The sequence below is a fragment of the Ambystoma mexicanum genome, chromosome 2p, assembly GCF_040938575.1.
Source record: "Ambystoma mexicanum isolate Mex_15411 chromosome 2p, UKY_AmexF1_1, whole genome shotgun sequence".
Classification (NCBI taxonomy): Eukaryota; Metazoa; Chordata; class Amphibia; order Caudata; family Ambystomatidae; genus Ambystoma; species Ambystoma mexicanum.
Window position 1 is genome coordinate 341,519,182 of NC_090923.1, and position 27,771 is coordinate 341,546,952.

At 46.4% G+C, this 27,771-nt stretch overlaps 1 protein-coding gene across 1 annotated transcript in view; it reads right to left on the bottom strand.

The window, feature by feature from the left end:
* Positions 1-27,771, bottom strand: part of ASB14 (ankyrin repeat and SOCS box containing 14) — a 453,165-nt gene that overhangs the window by 285,302 nt on the left and 140,092 nt on the right. The window contains exons 3-5 of the mRNA XM_069643678.1: positions 26,122-26,186; positions 17,604-17,735; positions 17,359-17,517 (exon numbers count right to left, since the gene is read on the bottom strand). Coding sequence (XP_069499779.1) covers positions 17,359-17,517; positions 17,604-17,735; positions 26,122-26,186 — 356 coding nt within the window. The remainder of the gene's footprint in view (positions 1-17,358; positions 17,518-17,603; positions 17,736-26,121; positions 26,187-27,771) is intronic.

Below are 27,771 nucleotides of genomic sequence, written 5' to 3' on the forward strand. Positions count from 1 at the left end.
GTATTCGGCGAAGAAAAGGGCCCACCACAATTGGCGTGAAGACTGGGCTTTAACTGTCTTAAGGTATTGCAGGTTTTGGTGGTCTGTGATAACTGTAATGGTGTGTCTGGCCCCCAGAAGGTAGTGCCGCCAAGCCTTAAAGGCAGATTTGATCGCCAAGAGTTCTTTGTCTGTAATGGCATAATTCATCTCCGGGGGAGAACATTTCTTTGACCAAAAGGCCACTGGATGTAGCTGGCCTGTAACTGGATCTCTTTGCGAGAGGACAGCTCCCATTGCTATGCTGGAAGCGCTGTTTCCACAATATAAGGAAGATCGGGGCGAGGGTGTCGCAGGATTGGCACAAAGGTGAACCTTTTCTTGAGTTCCTGAAAAGCCTTCTCTGCTTCTTCAGTCCAGGCACATTTCTTTTTATTTTTTCTTAGCAATATGGTGATCGGGTGTACGACGTGTGGAAGTCTGGTATGAACCGGCGATAGAAGTTTGCAAAGCCCAGCATGCTCTGTACCCCTTTTACTGATGTTGGTGATGGCCATTTCAAAACGGCGTCCACTTTATGCAGGTCCATTCTGATGCCTCCTGGAGTAAGAATAAAACCCAGAAACTCAACTTCGGTGACGTTGAAAAAGCACTTCTCCAGCTCTGCTTATAAACGATGTTCCCGGAGCTTGTAGAGGACTGAACGGACGTGCTTGATATGATCCTGTTTTGAAGTTGAGTACACTAAAATATTATCTATGTACACTAGGGCGCAGACATCAATGAACTCTCTCAGAACGTCATTCATAAAATACTGAAACACTGCAGGAGCGTTGCATAACCCAAAGGGCATGACTTGATATTCGAACAAACCATATTTGGTGCGGAAAGCAGTTTTCCATTTGTCCCCGCTTCTGACCCGCACCAGGTGGTATGCTCCTCGAAGGTCCAGTTTGGTATAAATTTGGGCATCTTTGACCTGGTCCAGCAATTCTGGGATGAGCGGCAAGGGGTAACGGTTCTTTACAGTGATCTGGTTTAATCCGACCCCTCCTGCCCGTCTAACTATCGCCCAATCTCCATCACTCCCTTCCTGGGCAAGCTACTGGAGAAACTGGCCATCTCCCAGCTTAACCTCCATGCTGAATCTGTTGGTAGCCTTCATGACCATCAGTCTGGCTTCAGAGCTGCCAGAAGCATGGAAACTGCTCTACTGACTATCCGTGAAGACTTGCTCTCCAACCTTGACTCTAACACTCCTTGTGTTCTCATTTTGCTCGATCTCTCTTCTGCCTTTGATACTGTCAACCATGCCATCCTGCTCAACCGTCTCCGTGATAACCTGGGTATCACTGGTCAGGCTCTGGCATGGCTGACTTCTTTCCTTTCCAATCGACCCTCCCAGGTCCAACTTGGGTCCTTCCTCTCTGACGGCTTCTTCTCCACCTGTGGTGTTCCCCAGGGATCTAATCTCTCTCCCTGGCTTTTCAACCAGTATCTGTCACTCCTTGCCCACTGCATTGCCGCCCTCTGCCCCAACTTTCAGTGCTCTGCGGACGATACCCAGCTCATTTTCAGGCTACCCTCGGCCTCCTCCTCTCCTTACCTCGTCTCTGATTGTCTGTCTGCTATCCAGGAATGGTGTGCCGCCAATGACCTCTGCCTTAATGCCAGTAAGACTGAGATTCTACTCATTGGCACACCCACTCCCTCCTTCCCTGCAGCTCTCTGGCCGGCCTCTCTTGGCCCTCTTCCTGCTCCTACCTGCAAGGCTAAAAACCTCAGGGTCATCTTCGACTCTACACTCTCCTTCTCTCCTCACATATCTGACGTCTCTAAGAAGTCACACTACCAGCTGCACCTCCTCAGAGGTATTCTTCCCTTCCTCTCCTTCCCCCAGAAGCTCACTGTCTCCCGAGCCCTGGTTCTCTCGAAGCTGGACTACTGTAACAGCCTCTATCTTAATCTGCCTGCCTCCACTCTCCACCCTCTGCAACTCATCCAGAACAGAACTGCGAGACTTGTCCTTGGCCTCAAGCCCAGGGACCGTATCTCTCCAGGACTGAAATCTCTACACTGGCTCCCAGTGGCTGTGAGGATTAATTTCAAAACCCTCTGCATTATCCACAAGGCCTTCTGGGGCCTGGGGCCAAAATACCTTCAACTCTCTCTTCCTAAATATCTTCCTTCCCGAGCCCTTCGCTCATCCGTCTTCAACTCCCTCAGGGTCAGCCGCTTCTCAAAGCAATGAGCTGGGGGTAGATCTCTCTCCGCGGCAGGGGCCTCCCTCTGGAACAGCCTTCCTGCCTCCCTGAAACTTGAGTAGAACCATCTCCGGTTCCGGAAGTACCTCAAAACCTTCCTCTTTGCTTCTGCCTTCTCTGTCCCTCTCCCCTGCAAAATTCTACACTGAAATTGCACTGAATCTGCAACTGAGCCACTCTCACCGACCTCGGTCCTGGGCCCAGCCACTCTCCACTTGCACTGCCTCCCTGGCATCCCCTGCACTGCGGGACTGTCTCTGCATCCCTACAGCCCCCACTTCCCAGCACTTGTCTGCACTTACCTTGCACTTGCCACCAGCTGGCCCTATTTATTTAATTATTTGTATTCTACTTACTTGTAATGCACTTCCCCCTCCCCTTCCCCTTGCACTTTTCCCTTCCCCTACCCCTGCACTTGCGCGGTCTGAATGATACCTGGCCTAGTAGGATCGTTGTCTGTCTTCCCCTTGTTCCCCCCTCCCTGCCTCGTCGCGCCTTGAAACACTTGTGTATAGGCGTGTTACAAATGCCATATCATATCATATCATATCATAATGCGCGGTAGTCAATACATGTTCTTAAGTCCCCTTCTTTTTTCGGTACGAAGAACAAAGGACTAGCTGCAGGGGACTTGGATGGACGAATGAATCCATTTGCGAGGTACTGGCCTAAATAATCCTTCAAATGAAGGTTTTCGGGTTCTGTGAGAGCATAGATTCTGCCGCAAGGAACTTGAGCCCTGGGAACAAGGTCGATCTGGCAGTCATAGGGCCTGTGTGGTGGCAGCGTGTTTGCTTAGTCCTTCTGGAATACATCCTGGAAATCGTGGTATTCCTCAGGCAAGGTACTAGTCACTCCCAAAGTTGCCACTTCAGGGGTCGTAGAAATACTGAAAGCAGGTTTCTGTTCTTGGTAATAACAGGCTGGAGAGCAGTCGCTGGGAAAGGTTAATTTTCTTGCCCGCCAGTCAATCAAAGGGTTGTGAGCAACTAACCATGGCATTCCTAGTATGAGCCGGAATTGAGGTGCCTTGATGAGATCGAACGAGATAAGTTCCCGATGTCCGTCCTGACACAGGTAGGTTATCTCAGCTGTGTGCTGGGTTACGGGTCCGGAAGCGATTTCTGTCCCATCCACCGTGGTTACCTTGTCTGTAATCGGCTTGGAACACAGGGGAAGCCCCATCTCTGCAGCCAGGTCCTGATCTATATCATTTCCAACTGCTCCGCTATCGATGTATGCTTCAATGGCATGCATTCTTGACGACCGTTGGCTATTAATTAAGATCACCGGAATTGCAAAGTGTGAGGTCGGTGGCTCCTTTTCCTCACTCGACAAACTGACCTCTATGATCGCCAAGCTGGGTAGTTTCCCGACTGAGACTCCTTCTCTTCATCTTTTTCCGTGGCTCCAACGATCTTCCTCGGAGGTTTCACTGGGCAGTCCTTCAGGAAATGTCCTGACTTCCGGCAGTACAGACATAGTTGTTGTCTCCTTTTATCTCGCTCTTGTTTTGTTAGCGGGGGTCGTACCCCTCCGATTTGCATGGGCTCCACAGTATTTTCTTGCACTCGACTTACATTGTCTCTAGGTCGAACGTACACTGGCCGAGGGTCTGCTTTAGAGCGGTCTGCTTTTCGGTCTTGCAACCAGTGGTCCAGTTGCACAACCAAGTCTATGAATTCAGAACCATCTCTGGGAGGATCAAACACTTGAGCTAGGACGTCTTTTAATTTGCCTCGCAAGCCCCGATGAAACAACGTGGTTCTTTTGTTTTCAGGCCACCTAGCTTCAGCAACCAATCGGTTGAAAGCAGTGGTGTACGTTAACAAATCCTGATTCCCCTGTCGGAGGGAAAGGAGTTCATTGTCCACAGCTTGTTCTCGTGTATGGCGAGCAAAGAGTTTTTCCATTTCCCTCTGAAAGTCCCCAAACTTATGTAATAAAGGATCATCATGGGACACCAATGGTACCGACCAATCTGCGGCTCTGCCACTTAGATACGATAAAACAAAGGCTACCCGGGCTTGGTCATTTGGGAATGCTCCCGGCCTGCAAAGAAAATGAAGGCGACACTGATTCATGAAAGCTGCGTATTTTCATGGATCACCAGCAAACCTCTCCGGTGGGGCCAATGGAACTGTACCTGGTAACACAACTTGTACTGGAGTAGAGACTGTGGATGACATGCTAGGATTTTGCGTCGGTGGGTTGTTCCCAGGTAGAGGCGTCTGACCCGCGTGTGATTGTAAGACTTGCCTGCTGATATCTTCAGTACGCTCTTTAGTCACCAATAAGTCTCTCCAGAGAGCGTAAGTCTCCTGTCTGGCAGAGTGAACCTCGGCACGAAGTTCTCCCAACAATTGGGCCAATTGGTCTAATTCTGATGTTTCCATGGTGCCCAGGTGGATTGATTTGGCTGGCTTTGCGTTCTGTTAGGCTCACCTGGTATCCATAGGGACGCCACCCAGCTGTGGGGATACTGGTGCCCTTCTCAACCGCTCCCAGGTATAATCAGCGGAGAAGTTCTGCCTCGAAAACAGGTGGGCAATGTTCAAGACTGGGCAACGGGGGTAAGAGCCTCCCAACACCCCGTATGCCCGCAGCCCCTCCCTGGACCTTTCCTCACCTTGTTATAGGTTTTGGCGTGCTCTCCGTCCTGCCTTCTTGTCAGGGGCGCGTTGTCCTTTGTGGGCGAGTGCGATCTAGTTACTTCACTGATGCAAGCCCTTTAGAGTCTTTCAGGTAGGTCTTATTACTGTTATACTGTATGCCTTTCTTGGATTTAAATAATGTCTTTCTCTCTCCTTAGATGCACGGAAGTTCACTCTGGAACGTTGGCTGAATTGGGACTCGCCGACAGGTGATGGTGTCTTGAGAGCGCCTTGATGCGGTAAGTAGGCACTATGCGCAGCGCTATGATGCCTTGCCTTTGCTAACTTGTTCTCTTTTGTTCTTAGGTTGCGGTGCTCACCTGGAGCAAGAAGTCCCAAGGCGATGCTAGTCAATGGGCGACTCGTGAGGTAAGCTGCCGGCACAATTGCAAAATGTCTAATGTCCTTTTCTCTCCTTTTGCAGATTCGACGATCCGGGCGGCTCGGTGTACCTTGGATGATGGTTGCAGGAGCGGAGGGCAGCTTGCGGTGGAGTCACAGGTAAGCTGCTGCTTTTCACGATGTCCTTTTGTTTTTCAGATGCTGTTCTTCCGAGGTTTGCAGATGCAGCTGAACACGATGAGCGTCACGTTGCTGGATTGCAAAGTAACGCAAAGCATGTACTGGAGTCCGGGCGTGGCTTATATAGCCTGCAGGCATCCCAGGTGTCTCTGGGCCTGCCACACCCAAAATGCTAGACCGCATAGTTCAGTTCAGGAACTGAGCCATGTGGATGCATCCATGTTGTTGCGCAATGCCCTTATGGGCCCAAATTACTGCTTAAGCACATGTACCTGGCGCCAAAGCACCAGGACTGACTCCAAGAGAGTCTGGGGGCAAATGTCAAGGCCCTTGAGGGCCTGATGGGGGTTCTAGAAGTAGCCCACCTGGCCTGGCAATCCAGGCCTAGGGCAGGGGTCGTGACAGATTGGTTGTCAAGACACCATTTGAAAGGTTTTCTTACTTTTGTTCGAGATTTTTTAATTATGAGAATTTCTGATTTTGCTGTGTTTATTTTTTGATTATTTTCATTCACCAGTTTTTGTAATGCGTCTGGCTTGCGTTTTAAGCCGATGGAAGTGGTATCCAATAAAATGAGGTCATCTGCATAAAGTAGATGGCCTATTGGTCTTCCTCCTAAACATGGCGAGCATGATCTTTGGGGTTCCATTCTGTCCAATTGTACATGATCAAGGCAAGGGGACACCCTTGTTTTAGGCCTCTTGTGGTGTGAATGGCTCTGCTCAATGACCCAGCTTGATTTAGTCACACCTGCAGTGTCAGTGTGTAGACTAATAATGTCTGTCAAAAGGTCCTTTGGGCAGCCCTTGCTCTCAAGTTTTTCCCATAACATTTGTCTGTCAACTCTGTTGAAAAGCCATTGCCATGTCAATGCATGCTAGGAATAGTGTTTTATTTTCCTTTATGGTCTGTATTTTCAATAGGTTTAGAATTAGCAGGTTTAGTCCGCAATCTACGTTATCGACAAAGCCAGCTCGTCTATGATTATAGTTTTTGCTAGATGATATCCATTCCTTCAATCTTTTGAGCAGGATAACTGCGTATACTTTACCCAGCACATCCAGTAACGATATTGGACGACCATTTTCTGGTAATTTTCGATCTCCTCTCTTGAAGATGGGCATCACCACTGCTCGCTTCCATGAAGGGGGGATTTGTTTGTTGAGGTTTATTATTTTGAAAAGAGTGTTGCACATCTCGGACCATAATTCCGGCACTTGTTTTAGTAGGCAGTTGGTTAATCCTTCTGGCCCCGGAGCCCGGGATGCACTGCTTTTTTTAATCAAAGGTAGAATTTAATTTTTGTTCAAATGTATAGCTCTTTTTGCATCCACAAAGATTTACTGGTGGTGTTTGAGTGGTAGATGTTTTCGAAGTGAGCAGACTATTTAGATTCAGTAATTGGATTCAGTTGATTAAAGCTTTGTACATTTTGCTCTTTGTTTATCAGGGTCCATAAAATATTTTCATTTTTGGTTTCCAATGCCATTAGCATTTGTACAGAATCCTTTTGGTATAGGGTCGCTCTGTATGTTTTTGCCCAATGACGATATGTTATGTTGCCTTGAGTTTTTTTTCCAATTCACTTTTCTTGGTTTTTAGTGTGTTTTCTTTTCTTACTGTTCGTAGATCCTTTGCTAGCTGTTTTTCCATTGCATGCAGATTAATGTCATAGCGATGTAGTCTTGTGACTCTAGCTTTGTTTGTTTGTTGAGTCTTAGCATCTCGAAACAGTGTTAAACACGTTTCGTATTCCACGTTGATGTTCTTGTCTTCTTGCCATTTTTTAATTTCCATAGTTAGGTGTGGTATGTTCTTTACTGTTAGTCTCAATCGATTTAGACCTTGGTTTGCGTTGATCTTATGTGGCCACACTTCAAAATCATTTTTGCCAAGTTTTTGGCTGTGGTCTTCAACACAAGCTAGGATTAAGGGTTTGTGGTCACTTTTAGTTGTTTCTAGGATCTTTAATGATATGATTTTGGCATGTGTTGGTTCATCCACAAAAAAGTAATCTAAAGTTGCTTTGGGATTGAAGGACGTCCAAGTGATGGCTCCTTCGCGATCACCTTCTATGTTGCCGTTTGCATTTGTAGATTTCTTGTTTTCATTTCTTGTAACCATATCTGCATCCTGGAATTTTTGTGGGTGTTACGTTGTGGCGAACCTTTGGTACTCAATGTTTTGTGACAGTCTATATTCAGGTCACCACAAATAAAGAGAGTTGGACTTTCATACTCTGCTCTTAGGTCATCGATGAATTTAGTAACCGTAGTTACAAAGTTTGCTCCAGCTTTTGCTTTGCTGTTCCAATACAGATTAATTATTATTTGTGTGATATTTGTTTCCAGCAGATCATACTGTAAGACTGGTATTTGTATGAGAGATGACGGGTGCATAGTTTTCACCAGTTTTCCATTTTTTATGTTTTTGATGATGGTGAGAAGCTCAGCCGAAGGTCTCCTTGCTGCTCCTTTAACTGCTTTGTTCAAGCAGCAGGTGTATCCGTCAAGCATTGGGGTTTCCTGTAGCCAGCATTCTTGAATGCAAATAACTTTGGCTGTCATTAGATCCCAGTCAATATTTACAAACAGATGTTTGAAGCCTCTTGAGTTCCATGAGGCTATCAAGAACACTTTTCGAGTTTTCTGATATTCGGCCTAATCTTGGTTTGCCGATGATAGGGTATTTGCGAGCCAGTTCCAGGACGTTTGCTTTTCGGGTCTTCTTTCCGAGCAAGCTGAGCCATCTTCAGGTGGCTTTTCATCTGTATTGCCTTTAACCATAATCTTTAGTGCATGCGGGCCCCTCAGTACAGTTGGAGAGAATCTGATTGGTCTATAGTTCAGTTCATCCTCGTTGTTATTTTGTGCTGCGTGCTCTTCATGCATTTGCCTGTTTTTATCTGGTTGTACCTTGTGCTTGCTATAGCTTTCCAACGAGGAGAAAGGTTTTAAATCAAAACCCAGGACACACAACTCCTCAATAGCTGATAAGAGTAGGTTTGAGGTGGATTTGGTTGTCAGATGCAAATGGATATGATCTGTTTCTGCTTCATTTGGGAAGGACACCATTTGTATGTCTCTCGGTTCCACCACACCGAGTTGGGGAAATGTTGTGCATCAATCTCATTTGATTGGACCGGTTCATAATGAGTCCATCTTTGGCCTTTAGAACTGTTCTAAAGATAATTTATAGATGTTAGATGCTTCTTTTTTGTAGCTTGTTCTGAATAGTTAGATTTTTAGTTTGAGCGTGGAGGCGGTGCAGTTGTTTGTCCCAGACTCGAGTTCCACGTCACTGCTTGTTTTCGGTTTAAATAAGCATTGTTGCTTTGAATGATCGATTAAGGAATCAAGCACCTTGGCTTGCTTGTTTGCAGTTTTGTTTTTCGCGACTAGTTGTTCACGTTTTTGCTGTAAAGTAGGGAAGTTGCGAGTCTCCTTTTCTGGACTTGCCGTTTCCTCAACTGGTTCATCAGACTTGTCACCTTCCATGTCTGTGAAGCTTTCATCGTCATATACTGATATTATGGACAGTCTTTCTTGCTAATTTTCTGAGAGATCCTCGTCCCTCTGCTCTAGTTCTATGACTTTTTGTATAAATTGCCTCTGATTTTTTGGTTGCATTGAAGCTGAGTCTTAATTTGTGTTATTTGGTGGTTGTTTCAGTTGTTTTTGATTTGGTGTGGGAACCTGCAAAGGCTTTAGGTTTCGAATAAAGTTTCTTGTGCCCGTGTTTGTTATTTTTACCTTTGCTAAGTTTTTAGGTTTTTTTAATTGTCCTTCTGAAGTTGTTTTCCTTGCTCCTAGTTCTTTTCCAGACATTCCATGTTGTGCTTCCTGATCAAAGATGGAAAACATATCTTTGTTTTGTTTTGGAGGCTGCACATGGGCATCATCTGTATTTGTGGCCGTTACTCCAGTTTCTTCGTCAAGAATTATCTGTGTCGTTTTTTGTCGTGTTTTCGTTGGTTGATTTTGTTGTGTCGAGGACGCATGTGGTAATGGAATCCTTAAAACAACCTCTAGTAGGACTTTCTCCATCAGGCTTATTTCCAATGAGGTTTAGATCTTTGGTTGGGCACGCGTCCGATGTGCTGGTCATGCATCCAGTTGTTTGAGTTTTCAGCAAGTTCACTGTGTCACTGAAACAGCTTAAGAATGCTTGCTTATCGTCGCATGCTTCTACGATCAAGGCGATGAGGGTCTTGATGATAACGTTTTCCGATTCTTTTTCTCTGGCTCTCGTTATTTTGTGGTTTCTATGTAGGTCTCAATGAATGCTAATTTTGTTTGCATTAAGGCCAGTAGTGTGGTTTGGTCTTTGTAGTTCTCATGCAATGTTTCATATAACTTGAGGTAGGGAGCCAATGTTATGGTCATCATTGAACTAATAACGGCCTGCAGATTAATGTTTTCTTCTTTCTGCATCTGGACGATGTCCACCAGGTACAACGTCATTTCATCGCGGGACGTTTTTTCACAGGGTTTTTTACCACACATTTTTTATCGAAAAAAAACCATCTCATTTTTTGGGGGGGGGTTAAAAATGTATATATATGGGATGTGGGTTTTTGGCAATAGATATAAACTGAAAGCGGATGGGGGTTGGTGGAGCCCCCCCAAAAAAAAATTTACAAAAAATTCGATGGGTTTTTTCGATAAAATATTCGGGGTAAAAAACCCAGCGAAAAAACATCCCGCCATGAAATTACATGGAACCGTCTGACATTGAGGTTGTTTGTGTGTGTTTGCCCTCTTTGTATGATTTGTGTGGTCTTGGAACGGGTGCACCTTCTTGTTGGTTTGTTCTGTTGAAGACTTCTTCAGACGAGGATTCTAGGTCACTACTTGTGGAAGTATTACTGCATAATAAGTCATGGTGCCTGTCGATCCTCGAGCGATTTAACAATGGATTTCTTTGACTTGGTTTGGAAGGTATTTTGTTTTGAAAATGCTCCGGTTCTGCGGTCTGCTTGTCGGTCGGTCTTGTTAATTTAGATTTTTTTCAGGGAGCCATGTTCAGTGTAGATTTGCTTAGATCCACTTCTGTTATCACTCTTTTAGTTCTTCTTTGATGTGGGGTTGAAGTGTTGATTGGCTTGTTAGTTTTGGTTGAGAAGCCCCCTGGTTCAGTATTTGGGCTATCTGGCTGTGTGTCTCTGCCCTCCTGACTTTTGATGTCCTTGGTGTGCGTTCTAATTTCACTAGTTAGTTCAGGGCGTGTGAGTTCTCATGTTTTCCTGTTTGGAGAAATGTTATCCTGTTCAGGACTTTTGTCTTCATTCATGTTTGGCGGGTCGACCATGTCTAAATGTATATTTTCGTCGTATCGACCAGAAACCATTCATAAATCATTATCCGTGATTTCTTTCCAGGCACTTGCACTTTCTTGTGTGTTTTTGGTTGATTCTTGTTTTTTAGTTGTTATGTTTGATTGATTGGTTATAACCTCTTTGACTTTAAAGTGCCATCTTATTGATTTTGAATCAGAGGTGGAGAATGATTTGGGTTCCTTTTTGGAAATAGGCCATGTGTTTGTTTTCTTTGTGGTTCCACTAGTTTGTTTACCTCCGGGTCAAGCACTGCAAATGGAGTGCTTAACATCGTTTTTCAACTGTTTAAATGGGAAACCACTTGGTTTTTATTGTTTTCTTTATCCTTTTTCTCTTAGATTTTTTTGTTTGCAGTCGTCACCTTATTTTCAGTTTGGGCTTCTACATGCTTTGTAAAATGTTTGAGCGGTATGGTGGTTTTGTTGGGCTGTGCAATTTCTATTAATTCATTTTGTGCATCCATGTAGATGAGGAATCTGGGGGAGGACGCAATCCACTGGAAATTATAGGTACAACGAGGATCACTTGTGTGAAAATGGAAATAAAATGACTAAATATTTACAAGACCTTAAGAGATATATGACAGCCATGTTCCTTTTCAGTGTACCTCTTAATATGAAGTTCCATTCTAAATTGAATTACAATGAAGAATCACTTGAAAAACTGTATGAGATATTTATAGGACACCTGTTTTGGGGATGGCTATGCATATGGTAAAGCAACAGCTTTAACAATGTTGCAGTACCATGAACACAAGGACCAGTATTGACCCTTCTGTGATTTATACATGAAGGAGGTGACAATATGGGCTTCAAAGAAGCCCACGTTATCACTTCCTTTTGGGGTATTTGATGACGTTTCACACTTGAGGCTAAGGGATGGGACTAGGGAGACCCTGTGGTTGCATGACCACCACCCGCCAGGTGATGCATTTTCTGGGGTAGGTATATGGGGGCCCCACAGGATCCCCAGTGCACCCCTAGCCTCTTATGAAAAGCAAGCCCTGCCATTCTGAAATCTACTTGGAGGCCTACAAAGAAGTAATTTCAGGTGAAACACAGGCAGAATTGGAAGGAGGACCTCACGGCTCACACAGCAGCTTCCGCGGGTTTCCACAAAACCAACAGCACAGACAGAGAAGGCTGGTTGCATGAAAGACAAAGGTTCACGGTTTCAGCCGACCATGTACCAGGCTCCCAGAGTCCCACATATGACAGAGGCTTCAATTGTTAAATGTTAAAGTTATTTATATTGCGCACCGTCACCAACGGAGTTGTTCCCCATGCGCTCTGGCAGATCTGTAAACAAGAAGGCGGGCGGGGTTGGGTTAATCGGGAGAAGAGGGAGTAGGAGAGTGAGAGAAGGTGGTGTGCTGTGTTACTCTGATTTAAAATGGGTGTGATGCCATCCCTTATAACCTGCAATAGCATAAATCCAAGATGGGGACAAGATGAATCATAACCTCAGCTAACACAGCCTCAGTGCGGTCCGCTAGGCAATTACTAGTACCTGGTGAAACTGTGGTCCACAGGGACACTATTCAATCACAAGACACACTCCAACAGCACACAGCCTTAAATGCACCCATGAAATTGCTAATGCTGTGTCCGATCCCGTAAAGGCATAAAAGAATGGTAGGGACAGAAGGAAATGTGGGAGTCAGGTGTATAGAGAGAGAGGTGCAGAATATGCCGGTGCTGTGAGGAGGAAGGGAAGAGAAAAGAGCATAGATGCGGGAGAGAATAAGAAGCGCAGAGGTGGGAGAGAGAGAGAGAACACTGGCGAGAGTGGGAGAGATGTGAGTAGAAGAAATGAAGGAGAGAGACAGTGAGGAGAAGGGAGAAGGAAAACAGTGGAGGAAAAAGAGATAAGAGGAGGTAGTAGAGAAGAGACAGAGAGGGTCAAAAGAGGTGGGAAGGAGTAAGAGATTGAGAACCATGGAGGGGGAGCATAAAGCAAAGTGGAGAGGTCAGGAAGAAAATGAGAGAGAGAAGGGAGTTAAGGAAGAGTTAAGAGAGCCAGAGGGGAGGAACAGAAACACCAGAAAGGAGGAAGAGGGGAGTAGTAGGAAGGTGGAGAAGTGGCCAAGGGGAAAAGGCAAGCAAAAGAGTAATCGGGCCAAGAGCTGGTGCCCTGTGGAAACTCTTAAGGTGGTGGTGAAAGAGGAAACCCAGACAGCCTGAGACAATAGTCTGCCACCCACCCCTTTATAGATAACCCAGGACACCAGGGCTGGCGTGGAGAAGTATTCAGAAAGTCCAGAATGAACATTGCAACATACCGATGAGTCCAACACAAGCCAATAAAGACACTGTAAAAAGCCAAGAAAGAGGTCTGAGGCTGTGAGTAACTGTTTGCTGCCAAAAACGCAGAACCACTTTAGTGGGGAAAGAGAAAAGGTCTAAGGAAGCTGAGAGAAGACTTAGATGCAGATGTACCCTAACTTCATTTTTTTGGGGGTGTGAAAATAATCCTACTGTGCACTTTCACTTTGTAGTAATTATGTTGTTTACCCATTGGGTTATAACTGCTCCTACTGCATCGTTTGGGTTTTTACCTTTAAGGGAAATATACAAAGTCATATCCAATCCTCTTTCTGTGCTTAGAGGGGCTCTGGCAGTGCTTAATTTGCAAAAAAATAAGTGATATGTGCCTCAATATTTTCTAGCATGCCGGGGCGGGCAGCTCCCAGTCCACTGTTGCCACTACCCATGGCAGCTCCCCACAATGTCAGGATATTTGGGGCGAAGGCTGTAACTCTCAACAGCCCATCGGGATAGATGGATACACTACCCAATGCATATGTGCATTTTACAGATATCAACAAACCTAGCACAAAATAGCTCAAAATGCTAGTTGTGTCTTGAAATAAGGGAAATATTTAAGTGCTTTTTAAAACACATCATTGTTAACATGTGGCGCTGACGCTATAAGTGGCAAGTGGAACATGATGACCATCTATACACAGAAAAAAAGCAAATGTGCTTTCCTCGTCTAGAAAATTGATGAGCACATTCATGAAAAGTCATAACTGCACTATGCACCTCCCTGCAGCTAGATACATCTGTAGAGGTTTTCACTCATGACAGGCACTGCTCTTGGGCATTGACCTTTTCTCTGTCCTTTGCCCTGTGTTGGTGCTGCTGGCAATGGTCACTTTCCCGTCCACAAGCACGGAGGTTTGACTGCCACTGTCCATCTAATTATTCTCCCTGAAAATGGATGACTAGCATTGCCCTGCCCACCTGAATCATCAGGTTCATCATTAACAATGAGCTTGCCTAGGATGCAGAGAACCTGGCCACTGCGCACTTTAGTTGCTTGATATTTGACTACGACGACTAACAGTTGAAACAATAAAGTTGCCAAAACACCACTTCATAATCAAACTGAGACAATAAGTTCCAGGGATCAAACATAGGTTCTGGGGCTGAGCCCTGGCAAACACCCACACTGTTTAACACTGGTCTCTGGAGACCGAGGATGCCCACTGGCGGTGCAATGTGCCAGCTGTAGGCACTTATCCTAAATCTCAAACCTACCAACAATTCCCTGTTTACTCTACCTGCCTGCCTGCACAGCCAGACGTTTAGCTCAAAATATGACTCCTTTCATGACCACTTTTATAAAGAAATCGTTAGTCAGGGGGATGGTCCCTAGTAAGCTAAAAAATGTGATTTTTACACCTTTATTTAAAAAAATCTAATCTGGACCCGGCTTGTCTAAAGAATTATCGTCCGGGTGCAGGTATGCAGTGGCGCGGAAAAATATTGGAAAAGGTGGTTTCCTCCCAGCTGCAAATATTTGTAGAAAAGGAGTTGCTGCTGGACAGTTTTCAATCAGGATTTCGGCCCAAGACAGAAGATTTGCTGTCCTCGGCCGCAGCCTCTGGAACAATTTCCCTATGGAGATCAGGGGCTGTCAGACACTTACTCAGTTTCGGAAGGCCCTTAAGACCTTCCTTTTTAAATAGCAGCAGGACGATCAATATGAGGGCTGTTTTCCTTTTCTCGCTAGTCAGTAGAGCTATATATTCATCCTCTGTGTGTCATTTCAGTGCTATATTTTTGTATTCCAGCTGTGCCTTTACACGGTTAAGTCCATCTTGAGCGCTTTATAAACATTCAAAATCAAAATCATGAATGGGGGATTGCCTCGAGCCCCTCTTCGTTTCCCATAACCGTCTTATATTCTATGATTGGGAGTAGGTATTGGCCAGACTCTCCAGCCAGGCATCCCTCTGTGTGAAAAGTTAGTCATTCTTTTCTACTGCCTAAACCGTTTATGCCCAGCGAGCTCTTTTGTAGAGACCATGCATGTTGGCCCTGGTTGACTACGGGAATGAGTGCAGCCTTTCATAACGGGTCCTGTCACTGTAACAGAATGAATGTGTTCATCCACTGTCCCAAGCTGCTGCCACTGGCCAGCATTGATCCAGTGATTGAACATGGCACTGCACTGCAGAGCCACGACATACTTCAAAATGGCAGAAGAACATTTTAAGCCCTTGTGCCACCAGCACTGCAGCCCTCATTAGTTCTAATCACGAAAGAACACTTTATCCCTAGCACTGAGATTGCCAAGACACGAGCTGGACGCTATAACCCATAGACAATTGGTGAAGCAAAAGAGAGGGCTGGGTGCTCGGTCTCTGAGTATATCTAGTAGTTAAGGAACTCTGAGTATTCATACACTTAGGCCCCGGGGACACCGAGTTAATGAAAAGCCATCATGTCTTATGACTCATGTTGCTGCCTGCGCTAGTTTTATTTATTTATTATTTAGCATTTTTAAAGCTCTCACACAGCCAGCGGGCATCGAGCCGCTGTTACAGGAATTATTTTTTTTAGTTGCGTAATTGCTTTTGTTTTATTTGCGTATTTATAACGGCTTAAACACCCAGAGGTTTCTAAGTGCGGACCCGGGAATCGAACCTTTGTTTCTTCGTGTTTTAAAAATCATAAAAAGACATGTACTATCTATTCCAACTGACTTATAATTTTCTGCTCACATTCCATTATCCCATCACTCACTCATACTCATACTCCCCTATTAGCAATCTCTCTTGATTTTACAAACATGATAGTGTAACACCTATCACTATCCACATTTGTTTTTCACACAATATTGTTCCCTTCCTTTAATACAGGTGATTTTATCTGTATATCAGTATTCCAACAGATTTAGGTTGACGCATGTTTCGGTTGTCAAAGCAGAACATCACAAATAGTGCCCTTTCGTTGATGCAACCTTCATCAGGCCAAAACGCAATACCAATTGTGTCTTGCTTCATATATACCGGGGTGAGCCACACCATCTAAAAACACACAATAACTTTTTCTTGCCATCCAGAACTGATTCAAAAATCACTCTCATTGTGTCATCTAATAACTCCCAAATAGTTATACATATCTGACTCGCCTCCACATATCGTTCATGGAGGAGGCAGAGATGTCATGGACAAATCCTCAGCAGGCTCTCAGAAAATCAGTCCACTTTGTATGACTTGGCCTGCTACCATGCCAGAGGCTGCGCAAGTGCAAGCCTTCCATAATTGGACCAAAATCTTTTCAAATCCTGGGAGGAGGAATTATTTTGACTACTACTGTCTGGGCGAAGGAAGAAATATGCAGAATTCTGATGCAGGGTTTTAACTCATAATGATGCGTTATTTGTAAAATATCATATGATCTACAACCATAATTGACCAGACGTTAAAAGTGGATGATGCCTGTAGAATAACCTTGCTACCTAAGCTATGCATATATGGGTCGTTATAACCCATGACTGCATAATTTGAGGGAAACCAAGCATGATGCTAATGCATCTGTAATGAGATAAATTGAAGGCGTAAGATTCACAGTAGTGCACTTTACTAATATAGGCTCTGAAAGTCATTCAGAAGAAATATTCCACAGCCCTCAGGGACGCAAATGAGTGCTTTTCCTTCCAGGTATGATACACTATTTACCTATTGCATGCTTTTCCTATGTGTATCAATTCTCAGCATTAGCCGCTGCAAACATTTGAAAACAAACACTCTATGCTACTTACAGATCAGCCAACCAAATATTGGCCTCTTATTCATCCATGAGTCTCAGGCTTTTGTGACATTTTTATAGTCCAAGGCCCTCATTAGGACTCTGGTGGAAAACCATGGTGCTATTAGCGCCATGGTCGATGCTGGAGTCCGCCATGGCGGAATGGGGAGTTACCACCCCATTCCAAGGTTGGCGGGGCAGTAATTCCCCATGCCGCCATGGCCCTTCCCCATTCCCATTTTCGCCCCATAGGGCATAATGGGAATGGGGAAGGCGGTAAGTACGGTACCGCAAATTGCGGTACCGTACTTACCTCGAGAGTCCCTTTGCGGGCCCCTACTTTAACGGCTGGTCTAGACCAGCCGTTAAGGTCGGGTCCCGCAAAGGGACCTCGTAATTAGGCGCTAATGGGTTAACGGCACCGCAGCCTTTTACAGCGCCGTTAACCCATTAGAGCCAGGGTCGTAATGAGGCCCCAAGAGTTTATCCCACAAATACAAGTATTCAATATTCTAAGGAACACCACCAAAAAAAGTTTCAATCAAAATATACAGCATTACCTGTAACTAACGCAGAGTCCCCATCTTCATTCTTAGAATCAGGGTTGCAGCCATTGTGAAGTAGAAAGTTAACGTTCTCTAGCTGGCATTGGTCCACGGCCAGGAAGAGCGGTGTCTCACCACTCAGTGTGGTTCTCTCCCACACACTGGGACATGAAGCTGGAATTTATTAGGAAAGTGAGAATTACATTTTCGGGTTAACGCAGGCCTGAAAAAGATTAAGTGAATAATGACAGAAAAGCAACCTTTGAGAGTGATTTCAAGAACGTTCTTATTGAACTGAATTGCAGCTTCATGCACAGGAAGCCATCCTCTTGCATCTGCCTCTTCATAGGCATGGGAGTGGCTGCTCAATTTCAGTAATGCCTGCTCATCACCTGCAAGAGGTCAGAATGGGACACATTCAGGCACATTGTGCATCAATACAACATGTTCAATGGTAACATGGTAAGAAAGAGTTCTGAGTACAGGGAGGAAATAAGAATCCATATGGGGTGGTTAGTCCATAATGCGGAGAAGGTTGGAGCAACTCCACCCATTTCACCCATTATGGAGGAGCAGCACCTTCGAGCCCACAAAACAAGCAGGTGGAGAGAAATGCACGGGAGCCCCTTCTCTTCCTGCTGGAACCCTGACTGCCACATCTGCCCAATGGGCCATGGAGGGGTGGTGTGTACAGCTTACCCAGACCAGAATGATCCATTGGAAATGATGGCAGGCTGCCTGTATTGTAAGGGAGCATTTCTCTCCTGCTTTGCCCCAGCGCAGAGGCAGGATTGGGTTAGTGGCCCCAGAGCTGCCAGATGAGCGGGTGGGTCCATAGAGGAGAGGGTTAAGAGGATGGCAGGGTGGTCAGACCAGACGAGCAGGCGTGGAAGTAGTGTGGTGAGGAGGTCTGGTGAATCGAAGATTGCATCTAGGGTGTGACTAGCAGAGTGGGTTGGCCATAAGACTAGCTGAGTTAAATGAAAGGTATCCAGTAGCGGTCATTGTTAGGATAGATTCCTCTGTACTGCACATTTCCTTCCATCTTTATGGGACCCCCAAACCCTTTGCTTTTATTTTTGAATCTGACCTGTACTTCTCACAGTGCAGTAGCTTCACTACACTGGCTTTTGCTCATATGTCATGGGGAAACTGACATGTCCTTCAGGCTGTCAGTATTGGGAAACCTTATTTCCCTTAGTCGTGTTACTCTGTTACTAGTTTTGGTTAATTTTGTATCACTTGTGGTATCTTTTTTGTCATTGTAAAATGCAGCCTACACTGCAGTACAATAGGGTATATTTTTGTTTTGCCCTAGACTAACACTCAGAGGATTTTTGGTTACTCTAGGTCTGCTAAAAGAATAAGCTAGTGGCAACAGTGACTTTTTCCCACTTTTGGGGAATTTTTTAGATTTAGCCTTACCGTGTTTGGCTACTAACTGTGGCTACTGGTCAAACATGGCAGTGACACAAGAGTTTTCGCATGCCTTTAGCCTTCTTCCTGGCCTGACAGGCCAGGAAATCCTTATAAGGACTTCCAGTGCCCGGGGAAGTAGAAGCTTTCGGCAGGCTACTGGAGGGCTGTGTGTGTTTGCTGGCAGGATGTGTGCTGGGACTGTCTGGTCCCAATCCACAAACTGGTTTTGGTGTGTCTGAGTGGTATGCATGAATGTTCCCGCCAGTGGTCCTGATTGGACCACTGCTGGGGTGTGTGTGTGGGCTAGTCCTGCTATAGGATAAGAAGTGGACCCCTGCACCCATTCTTCAAAGATCCTTGAGAAACATGAAGGAGCCAAGTATCCTATCCAGCTGTGAGACCCGCGAAGAAACCTGAGACCTGACTGAAGGAGGCCTGGTGACCAACTTCTGCTGCTGTCCTGGAGGAGCCCTGTCTTGATCGTGATCTTTAGCAGTCCTGCGAAGGAGCTGCAACCCCTTGAGTGGAGGGACCATCCATTTCTGATATCTGCTCGGTGCCCTGCCAAAGGAAGCCTTCGGAAGTGCCCTGGAACCGCCCTGTGGCTAACCTGCTTTGATTTGGGGCTACCGTGCTGCCGGCGTCACCGTTCCAAGTTTTGAACTAGAACTTGGGAGATCCTTAGGTGGTGCTACGATGCTAACCTCTGCAGAATGTCTGCGTCCTAGCACCAAGGGGACCCGAGTTAGGAGGGAATGTCCGACTGCGGCTGTTGAGTCACTTTGTGTCGCCGTGCTGTGGTAACCACCATCCGAAATTGCTTAACTTACCCGAGTCCAGTCCTGAGAGGGGTCCTGCATCACGTTCTAATGCATTCTTCATTTGGGAGTCCTTGACACCAACCGGAGATCAACTCGAACCTGCAACCCCAGCGAATCAAGGACTTGTGATTTTTGGCAGGAAAAGCAACCTCAGACCCTCTTCTTTGTCCTGCCATTCTGGGGAAGAATCGGTTTACGGAGGGTAAGTTACAGAGCTTCTAACCAACCCCTATATTCCCATTATAAGTCAACCTTAATTCTAACACTTTTGGCATTGCCATTGCTTGTTTGCGCAAGACCTCTGAACATTGGGGCTACGTTTGGTAGTTTTACTTGTACCATACCCATAAAAACCCTTAACTGGACCCAAAGACCCGACCAGCATTTTTTCCTGCTTCATAACGTCAGTGTAACTTTTACTTGAACTATTGGGCAAAAGGCCCCAGACAACTTAGGGCTGGACAATTTTAATTAGGGATCATCTCTGTGAACCTTGAGTGCATAATACCAATCTAACTTTCCTTTGCAGGAGTTTCTGATGGTTATTTTGCCCTGTAAGAAGTGACTGTATATATTTATCTATTGTTTATTAGTGCTGCGTTATGAACTCTACTTGCCAGTAGTCATTTTTCATAGTGTGTTTTGGCCAATACATAATAACTGCATACATCCTGTCTAAGTGTAATTTGTGACTCCCATTGTGTGACCTCATCGTGAACCCTTTACAAGCTCACCGCCTCTGAAGATCTTTGCCTAGACCACCTGTCACTGCTACCTGAACTGGTTTGGCTACAGCTCCCCAGAGTTGTCCCTGTCACAATATAGGTTGGCCTTCTATATATCTGTCCACCAGGCCAGAGTATACAAAATCAGTCCTAACAGTCATTGTGTTATGTGGCATGTCAAACCAGATGTTGAAATCCCCTAATATTCTGAGGTGGGGGTGGGAGACCATGATGGCTGCTATGGAGTCACTTGGGGATTCCGCAAAGCCTCTATTTGATCACAGGGCTCGAAAGACGAGCAAGAAGCTCTGAGTATAAGAGGGTACGAGCAGTCATTTAACCAAGAGGGATTTGCAGTCATTGTTGAGGGACTGTTAGTCAGAGTACAAGGTGAATAGGGAGGCTTTGTAAAGTATGGCAATGCTGCCTGCCCTGCTGGCCCTGTTTTGCACAACTTATTTGTAACCCAGTGGGAAGGCTTCATGTGCAGTCAGTAGGAAGTCTTTGGAGAATCAGGTTTTGGTGATGAAGGGAATGTCATGCATTATGATGAAATTTGGCTGTATATATTGCAACTATTTTTAGTCAGGGTTTGTAGTCGGGGGGGTACATTCTGGGTGGGTGTTGGGAGAGGGGAAGGGGTGACCACGAGGGATGGGGCTGGATCAAAGCACAGGCGGAAGAGAGTGATGGCCGATGCAGTGATTGAGGCTATGAAGGGGGGGGAGGCTGGAAGGAGAGATGGGGCTGTTGGCTTGTGGTGTGGCAGAGTGGGAAGGTGGGAATCTGTGTCGGGTTCGAGATGTGTGTGTGGGAGCTGTGTCCGTAGGGGGAGGCAGTTAGTTTCCTACAGAGGGTGAGGAGACAGAGGCCCTACATGTTATTGGCAGATGTGTGGTGAGGGCTAAGATAGTGGAACAGTTCTGGATGTCGGATGGTAATGTGGCTACAAGAGATGAGAGTGTATGTGGGGGAGGGGTGGGTTAGTGCGCCAGGTGCGGGGGCGACATAGGTTAGTGGAGGTGGATTATATAATGTTGGAGGGGGAGAAGGGGTCCGAAGGTCTCTGTGATGGGGTTGGATTTCTAGTCGGGATGGGGGAGTCCGGTGACAGTCTCCTACAGGTGCGTGGGGAGGAATGCATAGTGTGTGAGCCTTGAGGGCCATTTAGCAGGTTAAGGAGAAATTTCACTATGTTTTCGGGTGCGGGGGAGGAGGCAAGGGTGTTGGTGTGAATTATTTATATATCTGGTCGATAGGTAGGAGGAGTTTTGCTTGATAGGAATGATGCAGGAGGCGAAGGGTCTATTCTAGGTATTTTGAGAGAAGTGGGGGAGTGCGGGTAAGGATTTGAGGGTGGCTGAGCAGGGGGTGGAGGCAAGGATTGCACGTAAGGTGCTTAGAGATGCAAAGCAGGGATCTGAATGGGGTGGTTGAAGTGCGGGTGGGCAGGTGAAGCTAGCGGAGTGGAAGTGAAGTGGTCAAAAGTGGGGTAGGTCTGGTGGGAGGGAGAGAGCTGGAAAGACAACCCTATGTGAGGGAAGGTGGATGATCGAAGGAGTTCTGAGGGAGGGTTGTCTCTGCGGGAAGGGGGGTTGGCCGTTGCTTCGCATGACTGCTAGATTGGGAGGTGGTGGCATTTCTGGTGCGCCAATTGAAATCTCTAATTTTTGAGCTGTTAGCCATAGTGAGAGGTTGGGAGTGTGGATATGCTAACTTAGTGAGAGGGTGGAAGTTACTTATTCAGGTCTCATGGGGTGGATGAATGAGGTCAAGGCACTTTACTGCAGTAACCCGGACCCTGCAGAGCCTCCAAGAGGCGAAATGAGAGTTCAGCAAAACATCACAGAGGAGAGATCAAACGTGGCAAAGTTGCGCTGGTAAGATTCTGGGAGACAAAATGGAAGTGTGGCAGAATGTCGCAGTGGTGAGTTTCAAAGTAGTGAACTCACATTGGGAACACTCGCAAGGAAAAATGCAGGTGTGGCAAAATATAACAGTGGCAAGACTCAAAGTAGCAAACCTACATTTGGAACACTGGGTGGCAAAATGCAAGCGTGGAAAAATATACCAGTGGCAATGTAAAAGTAGCAAGCCTAAATTGGGAACATTCGGAGGGCAAACTGTAAGTGTGGCAAACTTCAACAGTGGCGAGATTCAAAGTAGCAGAGCTATGTTTGGAACACTCTGGGAAGCAAAATGCATGTGTGGCAACATGCACCAGTGATGAGATTCAAAGTAGCAAACCTACATTTGGAACACTCTGCAAAGCGAAATCCAAGTGTGGCAAAATATAAATGTGGGGGGATTCAAAGTAGCAAACCTAAACTGGGAACACCAGGGATGCAGAAAGCAAGTGTGGCAAAAAACCAGTGGCGAGACTAAAGTAGCAAACCTAAACTGGGAACACCAGGGATGCAGAAAGCAAGTGTGGCAAAAAACCAGTGGCGAGACTAAAGTAGCAAACCTACATTTGGAACACTCTGGAAAACGAAAAAATTAAGTGTGGCAAAATATAACCATTGTGAGATTCAATGTAACAAACCCACATTGGGAACACTCAGTTAAGCAAAATGGAAGAGCAGTAAAATACAACAGTGGCAGGATTCACAGTGGCGGCCAACCTATGTTTGGAACACAATGGGAAGCAAAATGCCAGTCTGGCAAAATTAAACCGTGGCAATATTCAAAGCGGCAAACTTAAATTGGGAACATTCGAGAGGCAAAATGCAAGAGTGGCAAAGTTCAAATATGGCGTGATTCAAAGTAGCAAACCTACATTTGGAACACTCTGCAAAGCAAAATGCAAGTGTGGCAAAATATAACTGTGACGGGATGCAAGGAAGCAAGCCTAAACTGGGAACACTTGGGAGGCAAAATGCAAGTGTGGCAAAACACACCAGTGGCAAGACTAAAGTAGCAAACCTACATTTGCAAAATTCTGGAAAGCGAAATGCAAGTGTGGGAAAATATAACCGTGAGGAGATTCAAGGTAACAAACCCACATTGGGAACACTCTGGATAGCAAAATGCCAGTGTGGTAAAATACAACAGTGGGTGGCAAATGACAACAGTGGGGAGATTCACAGTGGCAAACCTACTGGGCCTAGAGACCCAAGCTACTCCTCACCGATGAGAACCAATGAGGCTGAAACATGTTTGGGGATGCTTGTGGTCTCATGCAGAAGGGATGTGACCAAGCAGTTTGGGCTGGATGGCCCCTGTTGGGGTGGGACCAAGCCTGATTTGCATATGGTCTGTCTCCTTTTGTAATGTATTGGCAGGCGAAGAACGATGGTCTGGTGTGTTGCCCAGAGCAATGCCTGAGGTTCAGATTAATTAAAAAACCTTCCAGCCATCACCTCTTTTGTTTTTCTGTACTCCCCCCCACTGGGACGGGTATGCCCAGACGTGGTTCCGTGCCTGCTGGGCCTAGAGACCCAAGCTACTCCTCCCTGGTGAGGCCCAATGAGGCTGAAACATGTTTGGGGATGCTTGTGGTCTTGTGCAGAAGGGATGTGACCTAGCAGTTCGGGCTGGACTGCCCCTTTTGGGGTGGGACCAAGTCTGATTCACATATGGTCTTTCCCCTTTTGTAATGGCTTGGCAGGCGAAGAACGATGGTCTGGAGGGTTGCCCAGAGCAACCTAGCCTTCCGTAAGGCTATCAAAACCAGACTCTTTGTTTAACCTGAACCTGTATCGTCCACTGCATATATGCCTACCAATCTGTAACTAAGAGCCCTCCTGGCACCTGTCTGTAATCTTAAGTTTGCGTATCCTCTGTAACAGCGCCTCGATGCCTTACGGGCTGCAAGCGCGCTTAACAAATGCAAATAAATAAAATAAAATAAATGCCATGGGTTCAGATTAATTCAAAACCGTCCAGCCATCACCTCTTTTGTTTTGCTGTGGTCACCCCAAGTGTGATGGGTCTGTCGAGACGTAGGTCATGTACCTGCTGGGCCTAGAGACCCAAGCTACTCCTCACTGATGAGGCCCAATGAGGCTGAAATATGTTTGAGATTCTTGTGGTCTCGTGCAGAAGGGATGTGACCTAGCAGTTCGGGCTGGACTGCCCCTTTTGGGGTGGGACCAAGCCTGATTTGCATATGGTCTTTCCCCTTTTGTAATGGCTTTGCAGGTGAAGAACGATGGTCTGGAGAGTTGCCCAGAGCAATGCCAGAGGTTCAGATTAATTCAAAATCTTCCAGCCATCACCTCTTTTGTTTGACCTATATTTGGAACACTCTGGGAAACAAAAAAGGGTGTCAAAATACAACAGTGGTGAGATTCACAGTAGACATTCCTTGCGTGGATGTAGCTGTTGCTGAGGGCATGGTGTCTGGTAGGGCTAGGGTGCCAGGCGAACAGGCAAATAGAGAGAAAGTGCCCTAAGGAAGGTGCCTGCCCTGGCAAGGCTGCCCTGGGGCGTTTAATTGTATGCGGGCACCAGTATCATGTGCCCGGGTTGAACCGCCAATCAAGAGCTGTGATTGGGCGGGCGCACCAGGAGAGTGCCTAAACAATGCCCTGATTGCTGGGCTGGAGCATCCAATGACCTATGCAAGGGCTTGGGAGCATGGGGAAGCAGGGAAGAATTTACCACTTCAGCAGTTGACAGCAGAAAGTATGTTAGTAGTAGCACTCCTTTGCATTTGTTGCAGTGTCTTCTTCTTACACTCCCTGTCAGTGAAGTATGATGCTGTTCTACCTTGGTGAAGGAGTAGAACAGCCCTATCCCTGACTTTTGAAGTCCGACTCTGAAATGTTCATCAACAATCAATCTCTCTCTCCCTTGGTCTCTCTCTCTCTCTCTCTCTCTCTCTCCTTCCTTCTATGTCTATCAAGGGAGACTGCTTCCTTTTCTCTCAAGATAAAATGTGCGATGCAGTAATAATGCAGACGTTGCACATACATGTCACACTGCACACGAACACAATGTACACCCACACGTTTCACAAGCACGCTCAAACAGCGCCTTCACTCTGGTACTTAACCCTCGTATTGCCCTTTTACACTGTACATGCGTCCTCACACTGCAGATACATCCTCACACTCCATATATGTACACAAATACACTGCACATATATCCACAAACTACACACACACACTCACACTGCATCCTCACAGTGGCAATATATATTTGTGTTTTTGTGAGTTAGATTGTGCAATGAAATAGCTGATGTCTGACCTAAGACAACACCTATTTGCACTAGAACCGCATGTGTGTCAGTACACTTTATGGGAAGGTCAGACTCCACTTGTTCACCAGTTATTGATGCCCTTAAGGCCTTCCCAGTACATAGGGATACCCCTTTTGTTTACCATTTTCAAGATACAGCTCCAGCTGTTGCAGGGTGTTCTTAGAAACGAGCCTGTCCCTACTGCTTGGTAGTAACAGGGCGGGCTTGTTTACTCCCCTCTTCTATCCCCCCCTTTATTTTTGACACATCTGGAGGTTCATTTGAAGAGAGCCTCTTTTTCAGTTTATGTAATCGCACTAAAACCAGATGTTTGTCAGTAAACGTGTATGGGAAGGTCAGACCCCACTTGTTCACCAATTAGTCATACAAGAGCTTTCTAGTTTCGAGACAAGATGTAGATGCTGTTGCTGTCCTATTATTCCATATCTCTGATTTCACAAGTGTGCAGTACTCGCACAAGAAAGCCGTTCGTCTACATACAGAGTTTTAAAGGTAGATTTAATAATATTCAATTAGTTGCACTACGTTTGTACATGAAATCCAATGAAATGTGTGAGTTGAAAGTCGCCAAGTTGTGTTTGACTGTGCATCACGTCTTGATACTTACCTGCCCGTATTGCTGCAACTATCTTCCCATGGTCACTGTGGTCAGCAGCAGGCAATGACACAGTGCTGCAAGACAGAAAAAAGACATTGGCATCAGTAGATGTGTGGGCCACAGTTACAATCTAGACATGTTAAAGTCAAGAGTGCACATGCAAGAAAAGAAAAAGATCGGATCCATACTAAACAATACACTCACTCGCCACGAAGACTGGTGTAATACTCCATTACCTCCACGTCCACTCTTCCTCGTCCCAGTACTTACTTCATGAGGCACCTGCCTCCGACACAGGACCTTCTTCTATTTCTTTAAATCTCTATAACTCCTCCCCCACATCCATGTCACTCAGTTTTAATTTTTCCTGCCTCCGGCAGGTTGGACTTTTTCTTCCCGGTGCGGGGCACCAGGGAGCACCGATTGCTGGCCCCCTGGGGGGGGCTGTGTGGCGGGGCCCTCGGCTCCCTCAGGTGCGGCGCTGCTCCTGGGCCCCCTGCGGGGCTTGGGTCACAGTTGAGCTGGATTGCCTCGCTCGGTTCTTTGCTGGGCTCCGGACCGCAGCGTGAGCATTGTGTCCCGGGTCCTGCACGGCCCCGGGAAGGTAAGGAGAGGGGAGGACTGGGCTTGATGTTTTTCCCCTCTCCTCCTGTTTTGTCCGTCTTGATTCGACTTGGCAGTATGGGCTAGCCTTCTCTTTTGTTGTGAGGCCTCTCTGCTTCTTGTCGTGGGGTGACAGTGGCAGAGAGTCTTTGGGAGTGCGGGGGCTCTGTTCTGTCGCAGGCATGTCACATACCACCTGCTCCTCAGACACACGGCCCAGGATGCACCGGATGTTAGCTGCATTATCTGGGGGAAGGTAAGGAGAGGGGAGGACTGTGCTTGATATTTTCCCCTCTCCTGCTGGTATGGCCATCTTGACTCCTTCAACATGCCGTTTCCCTCGTGCCTTGTGTGCACATCTTTATTGGAAATGATGGCAAGCACTTGGCAGTATGGGCTAAGCCTTCCCTTTTGTTGTGAGGCCTCTCTGCTTCTTGTCGTGGGGTGACTATGACAGAGTATTTGAAACTACGGGGGCTCTGTTCTGTCGCAGGCATGTCACATACCACCCGCTCCTCAGAGACACACAGCCCAGGATGCACCGGATGTTAGCTGCATTATCTGGGGGAAGGTAAGGAGAGGGGAGGACTGTGCTTGATGTTTTCCCCTCTCTTGCTGGTATGGCATCTTGACTCCTTCGAAAGGCCGTTACCTCGTGCTCTGTGTACACATCTTTATTGGAAATGATGGCAAGCACTTGGCGGTATGGGCTAGCCTTCCCTTTTTGTTGTGAGGCCTCTCTGCTTCTTGTCGTGGGGTGTCTGTGACAGAGTATTTGAAAGTGTGGGGGCTCTGTACTGTCACAGGCATGTCACATACCACGCGCTCCTCAGACACACACAGCCCAGGATGCACCGGATGTTGGCTGCATTCCTTGCGTGCTGCCTGTGAATACGGCGCGGATTTGGACACGTCTGCAAGCGGCCGGAAGGGTACCGGCCTGGTATAGTCTACACTTCGGGTTTGAGTATCAGCGGTGCTGACTCGGTCCTTCAACCTTCCTAGACCGACGCATTGGAACGATCTAGAGCATGGGGCTACCAGCTACTGGATACA